The 13,728-nt window shown below is 43.6% G+C and overlaps 2 protein-coding genes across 5 annotated transcripts; one reads left to right on the top strand and one right to left on the bottom strand.

Annotated features, from left to right (window-relative positions):
* The first annotated feature begins 1,476 nt into the window (after positions 1-1,476).
* LOC109758196 (sirohydrochlorin ferrochelatase, chloroplastic) lies at positions 1,477-5,222 on the top strand. Of its 4 annotated transcripts, none has more exons than XM_020317041.4 (7): positions 1,477-1,655; positions 2,187-2,350; positions 2,445-2,647; positions 2,730-2,791; positions 3,750-3,860; positions 4,009-4,101; positions 4,778-5,222. In XM_020317041.4, exons 2-7 carry the CDS (start codon positions 2,286-2,288, stop codon positions 4,880-4,882), a joined length of 639 nt encoding a protein of 212 aa, XP_020172630.1. In that variant the 5' UTR covers positions 1,477-1,655; positions 2,187-2,285; the 3' UTR covers positions 4,883-5,222. The 4 variants fall into 4 exon arrangements, with proteins under 4 accessions (XP_020172630.1, XP_040244882.1, XP_073355979.1 ...); XM_040388948.3 differs by having other exon boundaries at positions 4,674-5,222; XM_073499878.1 differs by having other exon boundaries at positions 1,521-1,655; positions 2,190-2,350.
* Positions 5,129-12,919, bottom strand: LOC141022578 (uncharacterized). The gene is made up of 4 exons (XM_073498841.1): positions 12,785-12,919; positions 12,380-12,698; positions 5,305-5,377; positions 5,129-5,171 (listed from the first exon to the last, which is right to left on the bottom strand). The coding sequence occupies exons 1-4, from the start codon at positions 12,917-12,919 to the stop codon at positions 5,129-5,131; spliced, it is 570 nt and encodes a 189-aa protein (XP_073354942.1).
* Positions 12,920-13,728: the final 809 nt, after the last annotated feature.

The following is a 13,728-nucleotide window of genomic DNA, read 5'->3' as shown; positions in this document are numbered from 1 at the left end:
ATCTATTCTGTTCTCGAAGGTTTTTAGGGTATATGGATATATATATAGGCGAAAGAAGTCAGTAAGGGGAGCCACGAGGGGCCCACGAGGGTGGAGGGCGCGCCCCTGCCTCGTGCCTTCCTCGTTGCTTCCCTTACGTACACTCCAAGTCTTCTGAATTGCTTCCGTTCCAAAAATAACTCTCCCGAAGGTTTCATTCCGTTTGGACTCCGTTTGATATTCCTTTTCTTTGAAACACTGAAACAAGGGAAAAAAACAGAAACTGGCATTGGGCTCTGGGTCAATAGGTTAGTCCCAAAAATAATATAAAGTGCATAGTAAAGCCCATTAAACATCCAAGATGGATAATATAATAGCATGAATACTTCATAAATTATAGATACGTTGGAGACGTATCAGTAGTGTAGGAGAGGATGCAAATAGTGGTATGTGTCGGCGGTAACTGTAAGACGATGGATCATGTGATGAGTTCGTGGTTGTCGAGCGAGGGTGTCAGATCTGAAGTTTGAAGTCATGTCCAGGGTGCTACCCTGACCAGATTCTTTCAAGGACAATAGCTTTACCTTTTCTAAGCTACTTTGGAGGTTCAGAAAGTTGCATATAAGCGATGGGGCCGCGTCAAGCTCGGGTGAAGAGGTGACCCGTCATATTTTTCTTTGATGGATGTTGCGGTGCTGCGGGAGGCGAGTGACAGGCATTGGCATCAAGCTTAGGGATTTTCATCCGTCTTGATTGTAATTTTTCTTCTTCGTTGATGGTTCTTTGTGCAAATGCTAGAGTTCGGTTATTTTTATAGTTTTCTTAGATCGGTATACACGTATCACCATGAAAAAAAATCAGCAGTTGCATGTCAATCTTCCGAGGCTTAAACCTAAACTTAATCATCAGGGCTCAGGGCGAGGTGAGCTCCTATACGACGCTTACCATGTCGAATTGCCATCTTTTTGCATAGGGGAATTCGTGACTGGACCGGCCCATTGCTTCGCATTGTAACGCTCACGATAGAGTAGCGAGCAGGAGCGGAAACAATAACAAGATGACAATTGTAGTGCCTGTTTTATTGTTGTTTTTTAATTTAGTTTTTGGAAAATTAAACATGAAAAAAAGATATGTAAAAATTGTGAATATTTTAAAAATAAATTGTGATAATTTTTCTAAAATGGTGAGTATATCAAAATTTTACATATTTTTTAAACATGGCAAAAGTGAACATTTTTTAAAACACAACAGTTTTTGTCAACGTGTTATTTTTCAAATTTGAATTTTTTTAACACATGGAACATTTTTTAAATTCGTGAACATTTATTAATTTCTAATATTTTATGAAAAGCTATTTTTTTCAAATTTCTCAACATTTTTAGAAACACAAATATTTTGTCAAATGTCCAAACATGCCCCAGCGGCGAATTTTCCGCACGTGGCAGCACTACGCACGCACACACCTCCATGTCTAGCCCAGGACCCAAACCAAATAGTCCCAGAAATGTTGACACGTCACCAGCCTCCCTCCACCCTACCACGCCCTCTCTCGTCTCCCTCACGCTGTCTCGCAATCGTTCCTCTCCACCCACTGTCATCATCAAGAAAAAAAGAATCGTTCCTCTCCACCTCCCTGACGCGTCGCACCGGCGGCCGACGCGGCATCGGCGGCGGAGGTATGCTCCCCTCCCACCCGAAACTTCCCCCTATCCCACCTATTATCTTCCGTTTCTATCAGTTGAATCCTCTAAGACCTAGTTCCGTGAGATGGAACTTAGCAGCCCCTTTGGGCACCGACGACAGCCCCTACTTCAGAGGCACCTCAAATAGATGTTCATGAACTTGGTTGGGCATTTCACCGGCAGTCACTCGATCCAGTTTCCCTTCGTAATCGATTGTAGCACGATTCTTATTCCTAGTAGTATTTGGCAACAGCTCAGTAGGTAACTTACTTTGGTGATAGTTCTAGTCCCATTCAAATTTCATTAAAACTGAATTTGCGTGCAATGGGTTAGCTCTAGTTACCAGTGCAAGCAAGATGTCACTAGGGTAATTAATTTGATTTTGCAAACTGTATCTGCTCATATGGAAATGCAGGGCCTCCCGAGCGTTTTAGGCAGTCATCTCTTAGATGCCTTTTTGTATCCCGCGTCTGGCATGTCTTTCATCAGGAATTATCATCCACACTGAAATATTCTTTTATACAGAAGGTGCTGTTAGATCGACTGTCTAAGAAAATATAGAGGGGTCTTTCTGTCCTCTGCTCGTACCTGAAGCAAGCGTGGAGGGGCTGCTCTAATAGGTCTATGCACCCTGTGTCAATCTCCTTTCAACCATTCACTGCAACTCCAGCGGGCAATTTTCCCTCAAGGTAAGTTTTTGCCTGCTGGACCTGTATTCAGTTTCTTGGCCAACTCTTGTGTTTCCTTTAATTTTAACCCTGTTTCTTGTTTTTTTGGCATTAGGACCACTAATGTGAGGTCTCGCCGTGATTTTGTCAAGTTGCCGACAGTTGAAAGAAGTAGTGGATACCGTGCCATGAATTCCGGACCAAATTCTGCTTCCAGGTCTGAAATGACTGGGGAACAGGATTATGCTGTGGGAGAGAATGATGGTGTGATCATAGTCGACCATGGGTCACGGCGACAGGAATCTAATCTCATGCTAAGTAATGGACCGATTATTTTCTGTGAATTTTATGGTGTTTCCCATGGTGCTTATCTTGAGTAGTAATTTCTTGAAAATTGCAGACGATTTTGTTACTATGTTCAGGGCAAGGACTGGCTACAGGATTGTTGAGCCTGCTCACATGGTATGCTTGTTGTTCTTGCAATTTTTGTGCAATTGCTTTTCTGATTAGGGAGGGAGGTGCAGATTCTAAATTTATTAAACTCTGCTTTAAGCCTGCAGCCCTTTGCCAATTTTATGACAGTAAACTGGCAATCAGTAAATCAACTTGTAATTTTGATTTCAGGTTACATAAAGCATTTCTGGATTTAATTTTCCCTTGCTTGCCACTGAACATGGCTGCAGATTTCTAATGGAGTGCAGGCTATTCTTTGAAACTACCTTGTACTGGCCAACTCACAAGACCGCTCTCTGCGGAAAAATAAAAATAATTAACATGGTCACTCATTTAGAATTCTCTATCTGACATGATTTTATTCAGTAGATTCTTTCTATTTACCAATGAGAATCTGTATATATACCTTTGGATTCTCTGACATTCCTCTCATTCGAGTCCATACATATTTTGTTGGCAACATCCACAAAGGAACACTTTGAGTTTAGGTTAACATCATTTGTCAATCTAGTTGAGGATACTAACTATATTTAATGGTCTAAATCGTCAGCTTATGCGTCTAAGATAAGCATCTGCCACTGTTAATGTTACTCATGTTGCGGTTTCTGATGCTTTGTAGTAACAATGTGACATAAGTAATTTAAAATTCGTTTCCAAAGTACTGATTTAGAAATATTTGTGAAGACATTGTCTTCATAAGTAGTTTTTCAAAATTATTCCTAAAAGATATTTGTGGCATAATTGGGAGTTTACTTGTTGATTGAAACATTGCTCGGAGCTATTTTAACAAATATTTAATTTGGTATGATAATACAATTCTAGCAACACATTGGCTTTTTATGTTGGTATCTATTTGTCCATTCTTTGCTATTTGGTTGTACTACTAAACTATATATGGTCTGGAGACTCTGGGGCAAATAAATCATATTTATCTAGTTCTTTTTTCTATTCATTTGACAAAATGAAGGAGCTCGCTGAGCCTACCATTAAAGAAGCATTTGGAAAATGTGTCCAGCAAGGAGCATCCCGCATTATTGTCAGCCCATATTTCCTCTCACCTGGACGGCACTGGAAACAAGTAAGATTTTCAGCCATTTAACATTGGTATTCAGTTTATTAAAATGTTCAATGCAGAAGTAGGTAGCGGTTTCTGTGTAATATCTTAATGCTTACATAGCTATAGTAAGACAATATTTCTCATTCAATTCTGCACTGTTTTTTCTCAGGATATACCTTCTTTAGCAGCAGAAGCCTCTAAAGAGCACTCTAACGTGGCCTACATTGTCACTGCTCCTCTTGGATTGCATGAGCTTATGGTGGTATGTGCTCATTAATTCCCCCATAGTCTATCACAGTTTGCATTGTGCAGTCTCATTTTCTTATGAGAACTAGTTGTTAATCGAAAAGTAAACTAGATGCCCGCTGAAAGTTGGAAACTGCATTTTTTAGACAACTTATTCTTCCAGCCCTCCAGAAAAATCATGAAAAGGAATGTGGATTTTCGTTGATAAGTAGATCTACTAAAACTTCCATCCTTTTGAATTTCCTAAATTTTTCTTGAAGGGAATGTTGAACTTCTCTACTAAAAAGGCATAATGGTTTTTTTTTTCCGCACAATGAATCAAAGAGTTATTGAACACGATGGATTAATTTTTCATTACCTTAGCATGCCATTATGTTACTGTGTTACATTCTTGTAAATTTTACTTGTAGATCACTGTGGTATTTGATTCTATACTGTATCAGTATGCCACTTTGTTGCTATATTAGTAAGCGGTATGCTAGTAATCTGAAATTATCGTGATAATCTGCTTTAATTCTGTAATATGGTATTTATAGATAGCAGACCAAATTGAATATACCACCTACTCCACTGTTCATATTATCCCAGGCAATCTTCTCTTTTTTTTTTGACAATCAAGAAGAGCAATCTCCTCTTCAGTATAATCTCAAAGTTGATTGGCTACAAATTCCACGGCAAACATGTTTCTGTAGGATATTATGAATGACCGCATCAAGTACTGCCTGAGGCACGTTGCAGGCGATGCCGATGAGTGTGCAGTATGTGCTGGGACTGGAAAGTGCCACCTCTACTCCTGATGATGATGACATGTGAGCTGCTCGAAAGTCTAATCAGGACACCTTGTTTTTCTCTCATTGGCAGCGCAGATTGATGGCTGAGGCCAATATTTCCATCTTGTTAACCCATGCTCCTTGTTATCTGCCATGTGATCAGAAAACATTGTAACAATGATCTCGGCGGTTTTGTTCAGCTTGTAGATCTAGAGTGTTTTCAGTAGTCTGAACAAGATACCATGACAAGAGAGTGTAAATTTGTCATGTAAATCAAACACTGCCTGGTATGCACCACAACAAATTTGTTATGCCCCTGCAAGAAAAAAAATGTTACGGAAATGTCTGGAATGACGCTCCATCGCCATCCTCTGCCTCTGAGTTGTTCTCTCTCTGTTTTTTGTTTGTTTGCGGGGTGCCTCTGAGTTGTTCTTTCTCCCTGCTGCAACCTTTTCGCCGTCGCTGTGTATACGCTGCCTTGCCCGTTTATTGTTGCTTGTTGCTGCCGGACCGCCGCCTCCTCTGTTACAAAATACAAGATGTTTGAATTTTAGCGTGAAAGTTCTAAAACGTTGTCAACAAGCCAACAAGAAAACTTATGTGTCTTATCTTATACTCTCTTCATCCGAAAATACTTGTTTCTTCGATAAGTATTTCCGGATGGAGGGAGTATTTTGGAACGACGAACCATCACATCGTCTTGCTCATGGTTCCCGTGGATGGTCGTTGGATCCAGGTCATTTTATATGCTTCGTCTTGCATTCAACCCCGAGCTGCTCTGTAGAGTGACATTTCTTCCAAGCATTTTTTTGATCGTTCTTCTAATTATTCAACATTTTGTTTATTCGGCTGCATTTGTTATGTTCTTTTTGTCCCCATGAACACACCAATCTGACTATTGTCGAGTGTGTCTTCTTAGGATACAGTTAAATTTGAACACTATGAGATAAAATAAACTTCAAACTATGGTAAGCACTTTTAGTAGTGCAGACTCTTGCAGGGGTGTGCTTCCATATGAGTCTATCCATAAAATCACAAGCATAAACAAGAATACAAGAAATTCAGGCCGTACTATTAGCGCCAAATAAGTTTCTAATAAGAGGAATATTCTAATTTTTGGATTGAGGAAACCAAAGATGAGAGACTCGTCCAAGGGTAAATAAAGCCTTGATTTTGAACTCGACGATGACTATGAATATTTTCCAAAAAAGGGTACCTAGGTTCATTCTAGACAATAGTATGCGTTTACAAATTTGCAAGGTGCACAATCTAAATGATTATGTTTTATCTTAAGAACTGATCTCCAGAAGACATATTTAGGCACATGCTTAGGGTGCCTCTAGGCGATCCCTTAAAATATTTAACTCCTCAACATATTACCTTTTGAGGAGTTAACTGTACCTAGCTAGCCGAACCCCTATCCAGTTAAATCCCCACTGTCAAAACCCACCCAACTCTCTCATGTTTTAGGGCAACCACAAGTTCTCAGGAAAACTCCTTCCCATCTGCGATGCTCCGCCTTCACCGGCGCCACCGGCTGCCCCAGGATTGGAACTGCCGGCTGCTGGCGCACCCCCGACAACTCCTCTCACCGGAGTTGCGCCATCGACGTCGTTGCCCACACTGCCGCCCATGGGTATTTGGCCGGATTTGGGTGATCCACGGGGCTCTGAGAGTTACTTCCCACTCTGACCAACTCTACGGCAACCCCGAGCTTCCGTCATGGCAGCAACGTCCCTCGGTGCCTCCTCATCGTCGCAGACAATGATATCCCACCACATCCCCGATCATGGCTTCTCCACCAAAGTGTCCTCCTCCTCTCCCTAGTCGTGTGATGTGAGCGACGAGGACATGCTCAACCTGGACTCCTTGTGGGTGGCGGCGGTCGAGGCGGAATCCTGACTGGAGGAGGTTGCTCGTTGTTGGTGATCCATGGGATCCCAGACTTGGCGGCGGTGGCAGAGGCCGGTGGCGAGGCGATGGGGTCAGGGCTAGGTGACATGCTGGAGCTGTGCGCCGACTGAGGTGCTGCTCTGGCTGGGCGCGTCAGAAGAGAGAAGAAGAGGGTGAGACACTTCTTCCATGTGGGGTCTACTTTGTTTGAGGAGTTAAATTTAAAGGTTTGGTTGAAGTTAAAATTTCCTCCACTAACGCCGATTGGGGATCGGCTGGGTGCCAGTTCGAGTAAAACCGGGTTTTTACTCCTCTAACCGGTTATTGGGGATCAGTTAGAGTTGCCCTTATGTCCGAACACTATCTAACTCATCAAAATTTAATGAGTTATGGTTTAGGAGAGTAATTTAAGGAGTTACAGTTTAGGAGAGTATTTGAGGAGTTATAGGATAGGGGATCGGGGTTTCCCTTAGGAGCTTTTGAAAAAGACGTGTCCGAAAAACGTCTTACCTTGAGAACCTTGAATATAGTGTCAGCTGGGTCTGTTACAATTCTTTAGGCAATAGATGTACGCAGATCCTTGTTAACTGCTTCAATGTCTCTTATTCTTAAATGTGTGCAGCATCAAAATATAGCCGTTGCATTGTGTATGTGTTAGATATGAATCACCTATATTGTCATAATTTTACTTTGCAAAATGATTGTTCAATTACCTACAAATATACATATCATTGCTTTACGGTCAGTTAGCATATAAATATATTCACTCGGGCCCCAGTGGCATTACAGACCAAATCTACAATTTCACAGTCGTTTTAACCAAACAGCCTCCAGCTTTTCTACAACAACATTTTCACAGTAGCTTTTCCATAGCAGCTTTTTCAGAATATGCAGCTCAACCAAACACAACCTAAGTCCACCTTCAACTTTAGGCTTGCAGATTTCATACCAAGCTTTGAGAAACTGCTAGCCAAGACGAAAGTTGTGATGAGAGATATTCTATGGACTGGGGTACAAGGAGAGAGTAATACTAAATGACTGAATGGGGGAAAGTTCATCATCCCTCCTCCTCCTCTTCCTCATACTTCTTCTTCTGCTTCTGTTGTTCCTCTCGTCTGACCTCTGTTATCCCACATTGCCTGTGCCCACTCCAGCCTTTTGTTCTTTCAGACTTCATTGTCAAATGCCTCAACACCATGGCCACCGAGGTCAACATCGTCAGGCATCACATCTTCCTCCCCAGGCACCAGTTCATCAACACCCCATTGCAGGATCCAATTATGCAGAATGCAACATGCAAGAACAAGGTTAACCTAGGTAGGGTAAGGGTGGAATGGCTTCTGATCCAGGATCTTGAACCTGTTCTTCAGAGCTCCAAATGCCCTCTCAACTGTTACTCTAAGGTTGGAGTGTTTGAGATTGAACAACTCCTATGGAGTCCTAGTGTAACGCCCACGATGCGGCTATATCTCCCACGTGTCGAGGCACGACTTAGAGGCATAACCACATAGTGGTTTTGTCGCAAGAAGGGTCATCTTCACACAATCCCATGTAATGAACAAGAAAGGGATAAAGAGTTGGCTTACAATCGCCACTTCACACAATACATAAATATAATTCATACATCATCCAAAATACATACATATAGACCGACTACGGCCATAAACCAGATGAAAATAAGACAACCCCAAATGCTAGATCCCCGATCGTCCCAACTGGGCTCCACTACGGATCATCAGGAAAAGACACATAGTAACGACCACGCTCCTCGTCGAACTCCCACTTGAGATCGACCCCATCATCTGCACTGGCATCGTCGGCACCTGCAACTATTTTGGTAGAATCTGTGAGTCACGAGGACTCAGCAATCTCACACCCGCGAGATCAAGACTATTTAAGCTTATAGGAAAAGGATGGTGTAGTGAGGTGGAGCTGCAGCGGCAATAAGCATATATGGTGGCTAACATACGCAAGAGAGAGCGAGAAGAGAAGCAACGGAGCGGTCGTCAACTAGCAATGACCAAGAAGTGATCCTGAACTCCTACTTACGTCATACATAACTCAGACCGTGTTCACTTCCCGGACTCCGCCGAGAAGAGACCATCACGACTACACACACAGTTGATGTATTTTAATTGGGTCAAGTGACAAGTTCTCTACAACCGGACATTAACAAATTCCCATCTGCCTCATAACCGCGGGCACGGCTTTCGAAAGATAATACCCTGCAGGGGTGTCCCAACTTAGCCCATCATAAGCTCTCATGGTCAACGAAGGATAAACCTTCTCCCGGAAAAACCCGATCAGTCTCGAAATCCCGGTTTACAAGACATTTCGACAATGGTAAAACAAGACCAGCAAAGCCGCCCGATGCGCCGACAAATCCTGATAGGAGCTGCACATATCTCGTTCTCAGGGCACACCGGATGAGACATCCTACGAGTAAAACCAGACCTCGAGTTTCCAGGAGGGGCCCCTGCAGTCTACTCAGTTCGGACCAACACTCGAAGGAGCACTGGCCCGGGGGGTTAAAATAAGATGACCCTCGGGCTCGCGAAAACCCGGGGGAAAAGGCTTAGGTGGCAAATGGTAAAACCAAGGTTGGGCCTTGCTGGAGGAGTTTTATTCAAGGCGAACTGTCAAGGGGGTCCCATAAATCACCCGACCGTGTAAGGAACGCAAACTCAAGGAACATAATACCGGTATAACAGAAACTAGGGCGGCAAGAGTGGAACAAAACACTAGGCATAAGGCCGAGCCTTCCACCCTTTACCAAATATATAGATGCATTAATTAAATAAGAGATATGGTGATATCCCAACATATTCATGTTCCGACATGGAACAAACTTCAACTTCACCTGCAACTAGCAACGCTATAAGAGGGGCTGAGCAAAAGCGGTAACATAGCCAAACAACGGTTTGCTAGGAAAGGATGGTTAGGGGCTGACATGGCAAAATGGGAGACATGATATAGCAAGTGATATGTAGCGCGACATGGCAATAGAGCGAACAACTAGCAAAGCAAAGATAGAAGTGATTTCGAGGGGTGGTCATCTTGCCTGCAAGGTTCTCAGAGTTGTCGAAAGCTTGATCCTCGTAAGCGTACTCAACAGGTTCCTCGTTCACGAACTCGTCTCCCGGCTCTAACCAAGACAAGAACACAAACAAACGGAACCACAATCAATCACGAGAAATGCGCAAGCAACATGATGCAAAACATGTATGATATGCGAGATATGATATGCGATGCATATGCGTGCTCCGGAAGGAAAATGATGAACAAGGCAGTAACTTGGAAAACCAAGCGTGCCACTGGAAATATGAGATGATTTCGGTCGAAATCGATATAAAGTTCACCGGAAACGGATGCACGGTTTGCAAATGGCAAGCAAAACAAGAATGACATGAATCTGCGATAAACAGCATGATAGCACTTAAAATGCAACAAGTAACAATGCTACAGCACTCCAACATAGCAACAAAGCATATGGCAATACTCTACAGGAGATGCTTGACAAAATATGAACACTGAGCTACGGCTAGATCACAACATATCAAGCTCAAACAAGCATGGCAAAAGTGCAAAAGATAACAGGTTCACAGACTTGGTGAAATTACTGGACATGCAGAAAACAGCATCAGGTAGCAATGTTCAGAGCACGAAATCAACATGTTACAGGAACTTAACATAGCAAAACAAGGCATGGAAGTGTTCTACTAAATGCATATGACAAAAGTCCATTACTGACTATAAGCCAAAAAGGACCAGAAGATATGATGGCAAGCATGTGAACATAGCAAGTTTCGTTATCAGGTTTCAGACTTAGCAGAAAACAGAGCATGGCAGAAACAATAATATGTAGGCATGTTGGTGAGCTTGATGCACTCACTACAGAGCAATGCATGACAAAAAAAGCATACCTACAGTAAGATGACATGTTTATAACGCTATCCATGGCAAGAACAAGAGCATAGCATGTATGGATCAACTACAATAAGCTTGACAAAATTGCATATCATGTTAAGAATCTGCCAGAAATATTTTATAGCAAAAGTAGAGCAAGATTGAGTCATGCTATGGTACTACATAATTGCAAACAAGGGCAGGAATGGATCAATTACAACTATATATACAAAACATCCTTACTGAACATCTCCAAAATATGCATGGATCTCTCTGTAGCATCAAGTTTACATGGCAACAAAATAACAGCAGACAAGGACTTAGAGAAATCAGTAAGTCCCTGAAATCAGAAACATTACGGGGCCTAGTTTGCATGCTTGTGCTAGTCACCACAGAGATCACAAAAATACATGACATACACTCCTGGAAATATGGCATGGTATATAACAAAACACATGTAGAGCTCATGCCCATAAGATGCACAGATTAAAAGATACAAAAATGACAAATCTCCAAGTTCCGATAAGAACCAGAAGATAACAGCAACTAGCCCTCTTGCAACAGAGATTTGGGCATCAAGATGACCTCTAATGAACATGGTGCAATTGAACAAAATGTAGAGCATCACGAGGTGAACAATTTGACATATTACACGCGCGAAACAAAGCTATGCACAGTAAGTTATGCAATGAGGAACAGGGACATATAATATGGAGAATGCAAAAAACTTAGGAAATTTGAGGGGGGCTCGGGGTCAACCTTATGCGTTGACTCGATCCAGATCGGGGCCGGCTGGGCTCGAGGCTCCCGTGGCCAGCGATGGTGGCCGGCGACGGGGGAAAGGAGAGGAGGCCGGAGGGAGGAAGGAGGCGGCGGCACCGGCGGGCGGCGGCGGCGCGGGTGGCCGGGGCCGGCGGAGAAGCAACGCGGCGGGGCAAGCCGGGCGGGAGGCAGGCGGCGGCGGTACAGGCCGGGCGGGCCCCGCCTGGGCCCGGCGGGCTGGCGGCGCGAGGAGGAGAGAGAGGGCGCCCGGGGTGACGTGGCGCGCCCTTATTGGCTGCGGGCGGCGGCGGGTTGTGTCCGGCGGCGTACGGACACGTCCGGCGCGCGGAGGGACGAAGGCTAGGGTTTCGGGGACTGCGAATGTAATTTCGGGGTGCCCACATATAAATAGGTAGAGGGAGCTAGGAGGCTCCAAATGAGGTGCGGTTTTCGCCCACACGATCGTGATCGAACGACCTAGAGCATGGAAGAGAGTTTGGTGGGTTTTGGGCTGGTTTTTAGGGGGTTTTTTGCTGCACACTCAAATGGACTTTGCGGATGCCCGGTTAACCGTTGGAGTACCAAACGACCTCCAAATGGAACGAAACTTGACCGGTGGTCTCCGGGTGGTATACTAAGGCCACATGACAAGCCTCCGTCCATTCCGAGAAAGTTTGACACCCGCTCACGAAAGAAAACAAGAGGGGTGCACCGGAGGAGATAGGAGCGCCGGATTGCAAAACGGACAACGGGGAAAATGCTCGGATGCAAGAGACGAACACGTATGCAAATGCAATGCACATGATGACATGATATGAAAATGCATGACATGAATAAAAAGCAAAACAAAAACAAAACCCGACCACGAAGGGAATATCATATCACATAGCCGAAAATGGCAAGAGTTGGAGTTACAAATATGGAAAGTTGCATGCGGGGTGTTACACCTAGGGTAGTTCCTACCAGCGAAGTCGTTCAGATGGTACCTGGTTTTCCTGAAGGGTGGAAGAATACCTGGCCGACATGCATAGCCAACATCTCCTAGGTAGAACTTGCCATCAGGGATGTTGATGCCATCAGGACGACTCATGATGTCACTGAGTATGTTAGCATCATGTGCTGACCCTTCCCAGCCAGCCAGCACATAGGTGAACTTCAGATCGAAGTCAACAACAGCAAGCACAGTCTGGCTTGTGTAGTGCTTCCTCCCCCTGTATGTTGCAGCTTGTGACCTCGGCACTCTGGCAGTGACATGAGTACCATCTATTGCCCCAATCCAATCCTGAAATGGCAATACAAGATTGTGTTAGTGCTCAACCTAAACAATCCAAGCATATCAAGCAATGAACTACATTGTGCAATGCTCACCTTGAAGTATGGATACCATCTTGGTCTAGTGCGAATCTTGGTAGGAGTCCGGCCAGTTGGTGACTTGATCATCTCTCCTCTGAGCTCCCGAACAACATACAACACTTGCTTGAAGTACCTTGAGATGATCCCCATTGATCTCCTAAATGTGATGAGGACATCAATACCATTGTTATACCCACAGCCCCTGCTGCTATACATACTGGACCAATTACTAGAGCTCGCGCACGCCAATTGAATTACTAGGTACTTTTGTTTCTAGGTAACAATTCTAATGTTCATGAGAATATGATGCTGCCTAAATTGGATACATTTGTGTTGATTACTCATGAAGGGCTTAGCATGGACAGGTGGGATGAACACTGGAGCAGAAACAAGCATGGAGATGAAGGCGCGCGCGAAGGGAACCAGAACGGCGTTTCTAGTGCAGATTTCAGTGCTTTGAAGCCTCCTTGATGACATACAAGGACATGGACGAAATATAACACTGAATGGGTAAGTCACCAATCCAATCCCTTTGACAAATCGGATTGGGGCTTCACAATTACTAGCCAATATTTATCTCATGCCTTTCCTCGTTCATGGTTCGGAAAGATGGGTGTTTTTATCCAAGCAAGGGAATAGAATAGGTAACAACCCGACTTTTTTCCTGAAATCCCTGCAAAAGAAGAAATTATACCTCCTTTTTTCTTAATGTTAATAAAAAAAGAAGAAAATTCTTGTTTTTTCTAAGATGCCCTTTCATAAATTTCGTCCATAGCTTATAATAGTGTTGCGCCACCTTATTTTTGGGCCAGGCCCATGTAATTTCGAAATACTTGACTATAGGATATTTTTAGAGTCCGTATGTGTGGGGAAACAAGAGTTAGGGTTGGTTTCGGAGGGGTCATGAAATTCCCCTCTCTTCCTCCATATATACAGCCCTTAGGGCGTCGTTTAGACGT

Source organism: Aegilops tauschii, chromosome 5, assembly GCF_002575655.3.
Source record: "Aegilops tauschii subsp. strangulata cultivar AL8/78 chromosome 5, Aet v6.0, whole genome shotgun sequence".
In the NCBI taxonomy this organism is placed as follows: Eukaryota; Viridiplantae; Streptophyta; class Magnoliopsida; order Poales; family Poaceae; genus Aegilops; species Aegilops tauschii.
This window is presented reverse-complemented; position numbering and strand designations above follow the sequence as displayed.

Excerpts from the sequence above, each read along its gene's own strand:
- LOC109758196 (XM_040388948.3), top strand. The coding sequence starts at position 2,286 with ATGCACCCTGTGTCAATCTCCTTTCAACCATTCACTGCAACTCCAGCG. Across the intron at positions 2,351-2,444 it reads GCGGGCAATTTTCCCTCAAG|GACCACTAATGTGAGGTCTC; the intron begins GTAAGTTTTTGC and ends TTTTGGCATTAG. Across the intron at positions 2,648-2,729 it reads GGAATCTAATCTCATGCTAA|ACGATTTTGTTACTATGTTC; the intron begins GTAATGGACCGA and ends TGAAAATTGCAG.
- LOC141022578 (XM_073498841.1), bottom strand. The coding sequence starts at position 12,919 with ATGGGGATCATCTCAAGGTACTTCAAGCAAGTGTTGTATGTTGTTCGG. Across the intron at positions 12,699-12,784 it reads GATGGTATCCATACTTCAAG|GATTGGATTGGGGCAATAGA; the intron begins GTGAGCATTGCA and ends TTGCCATTTCAG. Across the intron at positions 5,378-12,379 it reads CCATCTGAACGACTTCGCTG|AGGAGGCGGCGGTCCGGCAG; the intron begins GTAGGAACTACC and ends ATTTTGTAACAG.